The 12,266-nt window shown below is 35.2% G+C and overlaps 1 protein-coding gene across 4 annotated transcripts in view; it reads right to left on the minus strand.

The window, feature by feature from the left end:
• Cblb (Cbl proto-oncogene B, E3 ubiquitin protein ligase) overlaps positions 1-12,266 on the minus strand; it is a 164,865-nt gene that overhangs the window by 22,562 nt on the left and 130,037 nt on the right. For all 4 annotated transcript variants that reach the window (XM_013028556.1, XM_013028557.1, XM_013028558.1 and 1 more), the window contains exons 11-12: positions 11,879-12,064; positions 9,675-10,040 (exon numbers count right to left, since the gene is read on the minus strand). In XM_013028556.1, the coding sequence (XP_012884010.1) occupies positions 9,675-10,040; positions 11,879-12,064 (552 nt within the window). The remainder of the gene's footprint in view (positions 1-9,674; positions 10,041-11,878; positions 12,065-12,266) is intronic.

Below are 12,266 nucleotides of genomic sequence, written 5' to 3' on the forward strand. Positions count from 1 at the left end.
ATAGTCCAGCTAACAATCCATAAAACAATGAGAAACACCTTTCTTTTTTCAAGGTCAAAGCTTTAGTGACATTGATAAGTAGAGACTTGTTCTGGCTTTTAAAGTGTGGGAAAACGTAAGCATTAATATTTTCAGTTTGTGAATACCACAAACCATCACTGTTAACTTGCTCCTAAAGATACTACAGAGAGCCAACATTTAATTCCTGAGAATAAGACAATTTTGATTTTTCAGTCACGCTATAGGAACTGTTGAAAAACCTGTATTTCATTTCATCCACAATGTGAAAAGAGATCAATATAGAAAGGGGAAAATGTGAGGCAAACTTTGTAAAGACAGAATCACAAATCATATTTTAACTTCGGAATGAAATCCCTAGACCTTTATCATGGACCTCTTTAGTAAAATCTTATTAATATACATTTAAAATGTAGGGCAAGAATATGGCAAAATGGATGTAATTTAACTTTTAATTTGAATAGTCCCAGATAATTCCATCACAAAACTACCATTTTACTTTCTTTTCACCCATCTATCTCTGAAGCTTTAAAATGCAAACCTGAAAAAGCTATATGCTTACCTCCCAACTAAAAATAATAAAAGAAACAAGCTTAAGGAACAATTTGAAATACACCAGTGCTTACGTTTCAAAGCTATTATATTTAGTTGTATATCACTGAAGTTTTACTCTAAAAACTACGTGTCTTCAATTTCTCCTTTTCTTGTTTCCTCTCATCAGATTCAGTATACTTTGATTACATCATGATAAAATGTTATCTTTAAAGGAAATGATTTTATCATAGGCCTTTAACCATAAGCCAAATAACAGAATGTGGTAAAGTTTTTGAACTTTGCTAGAGGAGATATTTCTTAAGCCATAGAAATCATTGTAAAGTTCAATGAACACCTCTGACATGAAAAATGCCTTTTAACTAGCAAATACATACATCAAACCACAGATGCTCATTATAGAAATGAACAGTAGAGATTTCTTGAAGTTCTTTACAGAATTTGTACCTGTTAGGGCAAATACAACACTAAGTTTTCTAAAATCAAAATTCCTTTTAACATTTCTGTCAGACATTTAAAATTCATTCTGGGAAATAAAACATAATTTTTTTGCAATACTTTTAGGACAGAATACCTACAATATATAGGCAGTTCATAAAATTTCAGTAGCAATCAGATAAAAGCAGATACAGAAACAGTATTTTGTTGTATTGGCTCTAATGTAACATTAAGCCAACCATATTTATAATTAAAACATTAAGAACACCTGAATATTTGCACAAAAGCATAGAGCTACTGAACAACAGAACTGTCAATGAAACCGCACTAAATGAATCAAATCTCTATCCTCAAAAAACAAAAACAAAAAGAACATATCTGAATAGGAATACCAAAACATTAAACTATCTATCTATACTGAAAATAAATTCAGGTAGAAATTTTTAAAAATGAGAGAATAAATGTCTTTATTGTTTGAATTATAATTTTGTATGTTACTATTAAGTTTCATAAAGACAAGCTAAACAGAGTGATACAACCAGCAAGTACAGCTATTGAGGTAGCTGCGGGGGTATACTAACCTAAGGAAATTGTCACTTCTGAATAATTTTGTTTTTGTTTTGTTTTTTTTTTTTTTTTGTCAGTTGTGGGGCTTGAACTCTGGCCTGGGCGCTGTCCCTCGGTTCTTCAGCTCAAGGCTAGTACTTTACCACTTGAACTACATTACTTCAAGCTTTTTCTGCTTAAGTGGTGCTGAGGAATCAAACCCAGGGCCTCATGCGAGCAAGGTAAGCACTCTACCACTGAGCCACCTTCCAGCCCACTTATTAATAACTTTGTGAAACAATAAATTAATATATGTGGCCAGATGCCAGTGGCTCACACCTGTAATTTTAGCTACTCAGGAGGCTGAGATCTGAGGATCATGGTTCAAAACCAGCCCAGGCAGGAAAGTCTGTGAAACTCTTATCTCCAATAAACTACCAAAAAACCTGAAGTGGCTCTGTGGCTCAAGTGGTAGAGTGCTAGCCTTAAGCTGAAGAGCTGAGGGACAGCGCCCAGGCCCAGAGTTCAAGCCCCATGACTGAAAAAAAAATTAATATATGTTACAGTGCAAATAGAACCTCTAATGGCTTTAGACCTATGGTTGTTGATGCACACTATAAAAATGTTCCTGTCCCTAAATTGTCACAGTGAACTGCCATCTAAAAATACTTTGCTTATGGTATATGTAGTTACATTTTGTGGAGTTGAATTCACAGCGTATTGAGCCTCTTTCAGAAAAGAAGATCATTATATGGTACATTTCTTGGAATTTTTTACCTACCATAGAGCTTCATGAATACTGACTGAAGACAGCCTTAGATGACCTCACTGATGGAAGCACTAGCTGATGAAATGACCTTCCTTTACTAAAAGAAACTCATTAGTTTATTGAAATGCCTTACCAAATATGCCTAATTATGAGTGCATGCTCTTTGAAGTATACACAGAGTTGACAATATGCCCAGAATTCCCTATAGAATTTTTTATAGTTCTTTTCTAATTAACAGACTGAGATAAACAATATAACATATATCATAAAAGATATAACATGTATAAAAAACAAAGTATCTATTTACATGTACATGCACTAATGTCCATACTTCTATTCATCTAAGGAGACTGCTTGTATTTCTTGATGATGGCTGATGATTGGAAGATGAAATTTAACATTATTTCATTATAAATTCAATGTGTCCATCTTATGTATTTCACCAGACCAACAATTACTTTACCTGCCACTAATTGATGAGAAGTTTCTGAGTTAGAAATACTTTTGTTTCTTACAAAATCTAAAAACATGCTTGCAAATGTTAGAAAATGAGAGTTTCTCAAATTTATGGGCTGCCAGAATCAAATAAAATATTTCCTGTTTAAGCCACACCAATTCAACAAAGGACTCATCCTCTACCCTGGCACCCTGTCTCAGACACACCATAATTCCAAAGGAAATAAATTTGAGCAACTTATATGTCTCTAAATTAAAAGCACTGATCCTATCACTCCCCTCTCTTTTTTATTCTTTTTTTCAATCGTAAAAATACAGAGGGGTTCCAGTAACATGAGTAAGGTAATGAGTACATTTCCTATTGAGCATTGTTACCCGCTCCTTTGTTTATCCCCTACCATCCCTTCCCTCCCCAACTCCTCAACTCCTCTCCCCTGCAAGTTGAAAAGTTCGTTTTCAACATAGTGTCTTGTACATCTCATTGTTACAATGGGTCAACCTGTATCCTTATTTTGGCATTTTGTTATTTCCCTTCCCCTCCCCAAATTAGGAAAAAAAATGTGTATATAAGATGCAGGACACCAACACCAAATACAATGAAAACAGGGGTTATACCATGGGGTAAGAACATACAAAAGAAACAAAAAAATCACATAGTGCATTATAAATACGTTAGAAACAATAGCAAGAAAGAAAAAAACAGTTGTGTCCTTATTTTTGGGGTTCATTTCACTTAGCATCATCCTATATGATCATATGTACATAGCTTTTTTTGGGGGGGGGTCCGGTCGTGGGGCCTGAACTCTGGGCCTGGCTGCTGTCCCTCAGCTCTTCAGCTCAAGGCTAGCGCTCTACCACTTGAGTCACAGCACCACTTCCGGCTTTTTTCTTTTTTCTTATGTGGTGCTGAGGAATCAAACCCAGGGCCTCATGCATGCAAGTCAAGCACTCTACCACTGAGCCACCTTCCCAGCCCTGTACATAGCTTTTGACCTTTTCTGCTTGTCTCAGACATATGCTAGTTATTGCAAATAAGGGAAACCATGGGATCTATGTTTCTTTGGGCGTGGCTTACTAAATGCTCTTTTCTTGTCTATAAATTCCAGATAATGTCCTGTAGAATTCAAGGTGTTCCATAATGTGTTTCAACATTGCCAAAGCTTTGTTTGGCCTGTCTCTCCCTCTTATGCCCTACACTCCACTTGACTTTGTATCACTATGCATATTGTGGCACCTGCTAGTTATTTCTTCTTGTCATATTTCCAAACTCAATAAAACACAGCAACTCATTAAAACGATCTATGGCCAGTGACTCTCTTGAAGTGACCTTTTTCTCTGCCTTGCCTTTCAAGTTACACTCTTCTTTCTGGAAATCTTACATATGCTTTTTCATTGCTTAACGTCTTAGTCCCAAGATCTATCATCCTCACTAGACACTACCTCATTCACCTTGAACATTTTAAATACTTTTATAGATGAATTAGTTGGAAGGAATAAGAAAGCAATACTGGAAGTTAGTATTTGGGGGAGGCAATTTAATCTTTCTTGTAATTTAATATAAAATATCCTAAAGCTATAGCTTCTATATGTCTTTAGACATCTTATTATTCTAATTTAGCATGTGAAGCTTTTTCTTATGACTCAGAAATCATCTAAAAAGTAATGTTAAAACCTTTAAATTCAGTGCTACACATGCATGATTGTCCTAGTCATGTGGAAACCTTAAGAATAAAAGTGCCAGACCAGCCCTGGCAAGGATTTCTCAAGACTATATGTAAAGGCACACATCTGTCATCTCACCAACAATGTTAAGTATGACATAGAAGGATCTCTGTCCAGCAATAAATAAAAAGTGAGCAATAAGTAAAAAGTGAGCCCTTACATCAAAATAATCAGTGCAGCAAAAGGATATGGACTTAGTGGTAAATCATCTCTCTAATAAGCACCACATCAGATCTGTGCTTGAAATTGTGAGTTTCCCCAGTATTAAAACAAACAATAAACAAGCAAAGAAAACTTTCAGAAAATATTTGGGGCTCTTAATTAGAGAAAATATTTCTGTGAAAATTTTATCACAGTCAAAAAAATTTTAAATATTTTAATGAAACCCCAAATGCAAATAAGTCACCCATCCTATACTTATAATCCCCTTTCTATTCCACCCAAAACCAGCTGTATATTTTATGCTTCAGCCTAAGATTATAAGTGAAACAACTCCTAAAAATTTATAGATAAGTTTAAGGTCACTCATGTAAGTGTGTGTCTCTTATCAGAAATAGAGAATGTCACAATCTCAAAAGTGATGAGCATGTGACATAGTTATCTAACAGTTATTTTCAAAAGATTGTTATACATAGGGCTTTCTTTTATACAATGTAACCATAAATAACATGACCAGTTAAAGATAATTTTTAATCACTAAAATTCCAGCAGCATTCTTTATCTTTCAAAGAGTGAAAATAATCATAGTTGGTCTCAATGTTAATATCTAGACATAAGTAGATACATTTTAGGTTTTTATCATATGTTAAAACATCTTAGGGAAACAGTTTCATTTTATATAATTAAAACAAACTAATGACAAAATAATGAAATAAAGCACTGAGTAAGGAATAAAGTTTGTATGGATAAAATTTGAGTATTTCAGACAATAAAATAGTTTTCAAATAAACCTTGAACTCTTGTTGTAATTCATATTAATATTAAAGTACTTCCTTAGGGTTTTTTTTATGTGTATGTGGCTTTTAGGTCTGAACTACAGCCTTGCACTTGCTAGCAGTTGTACCATTTGAGCTACCATCTGCCTTTTTTTTTAACTTTAGTTATTTCTTTGCATAGAGTTTTACATCTCCCCCCTCCATCGTCCCCTCCCCTGGCCAGGGCCTGATTCAAACCATTCTACTACATAAATTAGATATCCAGACACATACCACAAAGCCAACTTGTTGGTCAAGATGGAGTCTTGGCAACTTTTTACAGAGGCTAGCTTTGAACCATGATTATAGGTACATGCCAGCACATCTAGTTCTGAAGCTAGTTTTAAGTGACAGAGAATTTAAATGAGAGCAAGGGCATACCATGGGCAATTCTTAAACTGAATGATTGCTTTTTTTCTTCAGATTTCTACAATTAGAAAATGGAATAATTCTAATTTAATTCATTCTTGCTTCCCATACCTTTTACATAGTAGGCAGGCTAATGGGTTTCCCAGACACTTGGAACTGGCCCATTGACAGAGTGCAGATCCAAAGCTGGTAGCCTCATCCCACTTCCAGAGTGGTATTTCAAATGTGCATTTTAGCTATTCCCTAAACATTCAGAACTGACCTAAACTCTCTTTTCTTTAAAATGGAAAGGTATCTATAATGAAGTATTACTTCTGTGAAAAAACTAAATCTCAAATATTGACAATGCTAGTTTTAATACTTGCCAAAGACATTCGATTTGCTTACATTTGTAGAAACTCCTGGGTTATGTGATATTAATGTAACAGCTTCCAGATAGCTCTACAAAATTTGTTCTGATGAACACACACACACACACACACACAGACACACACACAGAGGAGCAGAAATTCTACCATAGGTATGGCATGCAATGTAAGAATGCACGGCTATCATTTCATTACAACTTTTTCTAAAACCCAAAAAACAACCAAAATCACCTTGTAGTCTTCTTTTTCAGATTTCCTTATACAAGTGATCTAATGATCAATGTGTTTAACCTCAATCACTTCACAAGAGAAAAAAAGTTCCATTTTAAAGAAAAAAAAGTTATTCCTTCAGGTAAAGGCCAAGGTTGACACTGGCAAGATGCTAAAAATCTGTTTATATGCCTGCACTCCATGCACTTCCTCTTCCTTCACCTCCCTATGTTTCACCACTATCCAACGACCCCAGCAAACCTCCACTCTTTTGCCCCAGTCACTGATGCAAGTACTTAATCATAGCAACCAAGTTATTGAGCACTTAGTAATCATACACAAGTAGCCAGGATAAATAAGAGAAGAGAGACAAAATATTTTAAAAGGACATGTCAACTGCTAAAAATGTATACTAAGGGTCCAGGCCTAGCTGTCAGATTTTGTTTTATTCTCAAATCCAGAGGTTTAGGAATACAAGTGGTTAGAGACTAAACATTTCCCCAGATATAAAGTGCTGTTCTTATTCCATTCTGTAAAGTCAGGAGAGTAAATGGAGTTGCAGGCTGGTGTATATGAAAAGTTGCTCATATCCACAAGAATAGTGGGCTAGAGCAGGAATGAAATCTTGGTCTGATTCCAGAGTCTGGTAAATAAACTCAAGCCAGGATCACAGAAACTACAGGGTCCTAAATAAACCCAGTTGTGTTGTTACTTCAACCCAGCTTCAAAAGGCTCTCAATAGTAAAATGAGAGGCAGATTAGGCCTCTTTCACTATATGGAAGTTGTGAGACTCTCTGTGGCCTATTAAAAATGGAACCAAGCCTAGCGCTGGTGGCTCACGCCTGTAATTCTAGCTTCTCAGCAGGCTGAGATCTGAGGATCACGTTTCAAAGCCAGTCCAGGTAGGAAAGTCTGTGAGACTCTTATCTCCAATAAACCACTAGAAAACCAGAAGTAACAATGTGGCTCAAGTGGTAGAGTACTTGCCTTGAGCTGAGGAGTGCAGGGACAATGCCCAAGCCCAGAGTTGAAGCCCTATGACCGACCAAAAAAAAAAAAAAAGTGGAACCATTTTTCACTCATAAAGACAATAAAAGAAGAGACAGGCTCTGTTTTTATAGCAGTTAATACATTAACTATACATAAATCCTTTTTTATAAGCTTTTATAAGCTTTTTATAAGTCAAACAACTAGGCTAATTTTTGTAAAACAACATTTCTAGTTGTAACATGAAATTAGCTTTCAGGATATAAACATTATAATTCTAACAAACTATATGAGATTTGACCCCAACAAATCTTTTTTTTTTTTTTTTTTTGATCGGTCATGGGGTTTGATATCTGGGCCTGGGTGCTGACCCTCAGCTCTTTTGCTCAAGGCTAGTGCTCTACCACTTGAGCCACAGCACCACTTCCGGTTTTCTGAGTGGTGTATTAGAGATAAGAGTCTTACAGGCTTTACTGTCCAGGCTGGCTTTGAAACAAGATCCTTAGATCTCAGCCTCCTGAGTAGCTAGGATTACAGGCATGAGCCACCAGTGCCTGGCTTGACCCTAAGAAATCTTAAATTAAACAAAGTTAAAATTCAGTATTTGGTGAGAGATAAACTTTGAACTTATTAAACATTTTCTGGTAACCCATCCATACTCATAATCAAAACATGAAAATTCACAGGGAAACACTTATGAAGAAACTTTTATAATCATAACTAAATTCATCATTAATATTTTATACTGATAATAACATTAAAAAAACCTTCAGACCTCTAAGACATTGTCACTCCAGTTTTTGAAACTATATCATTCCATAAAAAGATTAACAGCCAAGGCCTTCAGGCTGAAAAAATTCTGTTTTGTATTAACATAGAAACACAGTAAAACATAAAATAATTCTGAAAGAGGTTAAGAAATGTTATTATTTTTTACATGTGTCTGAAGTTGATTCAGAAAATATAGTAACATGGTGCTGAAATACAACCAGTTTGCTCACATTGGAGCTTGCTCCAACACTGGTCACAAGACAAGTTTGATTATGTATGTTGGAACATTGTAGATGACAGAAAGGCTGTTTTGAGAATAGCCTCTTCATTTTCAGAAATATTATCAGATTTCTTTTTGACATGCTTGCTATTACATATACATTGTTTCATGACCTTGAAGAAAACCTTAGAAAAGCTGATGAGAGTTTCAACACCAAAATGACTCACTAAGAAAGAGTCACAGGAAACCGCTAACACTTTTCCTTTGCTTGAATTGCTTCACTTTAAGGTTCATTCTTTCTATCCTGGCTATCCTTCCATAACACTGATATGATTTTATAATATTGTTTATATTGATTACACTGTTATACAGAGTTTTTATTACAACCATGCCCAAACACACACACACACACACACACACACACACACACACACAGAGTACATGGCACATTTAAGACTTCTTCATTGTCCTTGTATATTTTATGAGATGAACTCCCTAACTCCAAAAACATTATATTATTTTCAAGGAATAAGTATGTCCTCTAAAATAATCATTTAGGACTAACAGATATGTAGAGTCATGGCCTCATTCTGTAAGGGGAAATGATAATAAAATGACCTCAGAGTCAAAACCATCATGGAAGCAAATATCAAAATGATTACAGTAAGGCTTTGCCAAGGGTCTAAGCAAGATTTCTAAAGTCAATGATTTTGCTGCATATAAACTACAGCAGAGATTATAGGCAAGTACAATTTTCTTTGTGTTTTATGGAGAAAAGCTTTCTTTGTAAGAGTGAACTGGTTTCAGGATTTTAAGTAGGTGAGAATTTCACTTTATCTGAATAACTTAAGTGTACTTGGCCTACGCGGTAACAATTCATGGCATATTTAATTATGCCACTGTTTTTGATCATTGTTAGAACTAAGAACGTTAAGAAAAACAGTGTTGACTCTAACACTAGCAAGTTATTAATGGGAAAAAATTAGCAGGTAAATGAAGAAAGATTAAGTAAATCTCTAGCAAATTGTCTAGTGTCTAAACATTAAAATTAAATCATTCCTAGAACATCCTTACTGATTTCATTAAAGTTTTATTGAGCTTCTCATTATATATAACTTGGACATAATTAAAGACCTTCAGAAAAGTGGCATACTGGGCAGTTAAAAAAATAAAAAACAACAGAAACACTGAGCAGTATTTCACACTCAACACAACACCTATTAGAACACTTTAAAGAGCAACTCATTCAGGTTCTCTTTTGCATAGGTCTTACCTTGGCTCCTTCTGAAGGCAAATCATGGCGTCTGTGTTTCCGCATAAGCACTGGGTCAGAGCCCATTCTATTGTGCCTTCCATTTGTGTTTGAGCTTGCTGTGATTCCAGGCTTAGGTGAGCCATCCCCCAGGATGCGACAGCTTACCAATGGATTAGTCCCAAACACATCCCTAGGGCACCAGGCTTCAAGAGGCATTGGCTGGTCCCTGGAAGGCACACTTTCCACATGATGGAAGTGTCTGCTCAGTCTGTTGTCAGGTGGAATTGGGGGAGGTCGCTCAGGTGGAGGGGGAGGAGGATCTCTTAAAGGAGGAGGAGGGGCTGGGAGGGGCTTGTCTTGCTTTCTCACCATGCAGGGAGAAGACTAAAGAGACACCAAAGAAAAGAAAGAAAAACAGAAAAAAAAGACATAACTGAAAGTTATACCATATACTGAAAGGACTCCTAGACTTCTATATTTATTTTCTAAGTCAAAGTGGCATATTATTAGATTTCTATGTAATTCTTTTAATACATTTATTTTCATCACACATGAAATATTTAGTGAAAAGCTTACATGAATATATTTCATTATGATTTTAAGTAGTTGTACATAGGAGTTGCCATTTAACAAAGCAACGTATGAACACAACACATCTTGATCAATATCAACCCTTTCATTAAGATGTTTGTAAACATGAGTTTACAAAAACAAATATACTGTAGAAACTATACAGAAAGAAATAGAAGACCAAAGTTACAAAACATTGATGACATTACAATATCTATGGAATCCATTCACATATTTCTATGTTTAAGAAAAAGAAGAATTCCATTAAGATTAGCATTGTTTTACATTTTTTCCACAAAAAGTATATTGCTAATATTTCTGGAAGACAAAAAACGTTACTTTTTGTAAATTGCCATATTTATCACTTAAAAATACTGAGACTAATACGAGGCAAACTTGCTCTGGTGCTTTATTAGTTACTGCTGAACAGTAAAAATCATCAACTAATGGTGACAAATTATTTACTGAGTAACTTGAATTTTGTGGATTTTTAAAAAGACAATTATTTCAGTTTTTATGAGGAAATATGTAGGAATACACTCCTGAATTGAATATGAACCCTTCATAGCTTTTGATTTTTATTTACATGATTAATCTGAGGAAGTATGTTCTTAATACTAAAAAGTATCAGAGAAATAAAAGAATTGCTGCATATTTACACTATTCTAAGTCATATCCTAGTAAGTTTTTCATATGAGCTTAAATCAAGTTAAGGGAAAAGCTAGCACTAATAAAATATCTTGCTAAAAAATAAATAAAATATCTTGCTGATTTTAGATTGTGAAACCTATAATCCAATGGAATTAATTTTTAAAATATGATGTTATGTAAAGTATAATAGGAACTAATAAATTTGGAAAAAAGAATCCACATAAAACTAAAACAAACTGTTGGCTTGAATTTATGATTAGTTATGTCTTTAATATTAAACAGTAATGTAATTACTTTGCAAATATTGTAATTCATTATAATTAATTCCTACAGGTATCAAAAGTACACATAATTCTCTCTCTCAGTCACCTTGAAACATGGGTGATAATTTATCATACCTTAAGCCCTTATGCAAAAATACCCCCTTCGCATTTTTCTTGTCATGATATTATGAAACTGAGTATAAAATATCATTTGATAACAGCATGCAAATTCTATTAATGCATATAATGACCTTTTAAATCTACTTTATAGAATAACTATACTTATGCTGCCATTTATTTGAGCAAATCAGAAGCTACAGATATGCTCTCTCTGAATAGTTATACAATAATTATAGTAATAAAAGAAGAAGTAGGGGTAGCCAGGAGCCGGTGGCCTGTAATCCTAGCTATACAGGAGGCTGAGATCTGAGTATCATGGTTCAAAGCTAGCCCAGGCAGGAAAGTCCCTGAGACTCTTATCTCCAATAAACCACTAGAAAACTGGAAGTGGTGCTATGGCTCAAGTGGTAGAGCACTTGCCATGAGGTGAAGAGGGCAGAGACAGCGCCCAAGCCCAGAGTTCAAGCCCCACGACCAACAACAATAACAACAAAAAAGGAGTAGGATAGTGTGTTTAACATCAACAAAATAAGAAGCTCATTAAAGTTGTTCATAAAACCACAAGAAATAGGGATTCTAGAAGGATATGATCATTGTTGTGTAATAGGACAGACTTACCTTTGGTGAACCAGTTGGGCTGCCACAGGGAGATCGGACGATGCCTTTCTGAATTAGATCCAGACGAGGAGGCACTGGAGGCAGGCTGAGATGTGGAACCTGCAGAGGATCTGTCTGGGGTTTTCTTCTCTGAGCAAGAGGGGAAGATCCTGGTGAGGTGACTGGTGAGTTCTGCCTGTCAGCGCACTACAACAGAAAGCCACAAAGATGCCATTGTGTGCTAGATGCTCATGGCTTCAGTTCAGGCCTCTCATTTCTTATGGAGTTGTTTGGTTTGCATAAGGACTGTGTTACTGTATAGCTTTTAGATGTAAACTCTGAATAACAGATGCAAGAGTGCATATTGTCTCTCAAGGGTAATATTACAAAATGAACAGACAGATAGGTT

Source organism: Dipodomys ordii, unplaced genomic scaffold (genome assembly GCF_000151885.1).
Source record: "Dipodomys ordii isolate 6190 unplaced genomic scaffold, Dord_2.0 Scaffold111, whole genome shotgun sequence".
Taxonomy (NCBI): domain Eukaryota; kingdom Metazoa; phylum Chordata; class Mammalia; order Rodentia; family Heteromyidae; genus Dipodomys; species Dipodomys ordii.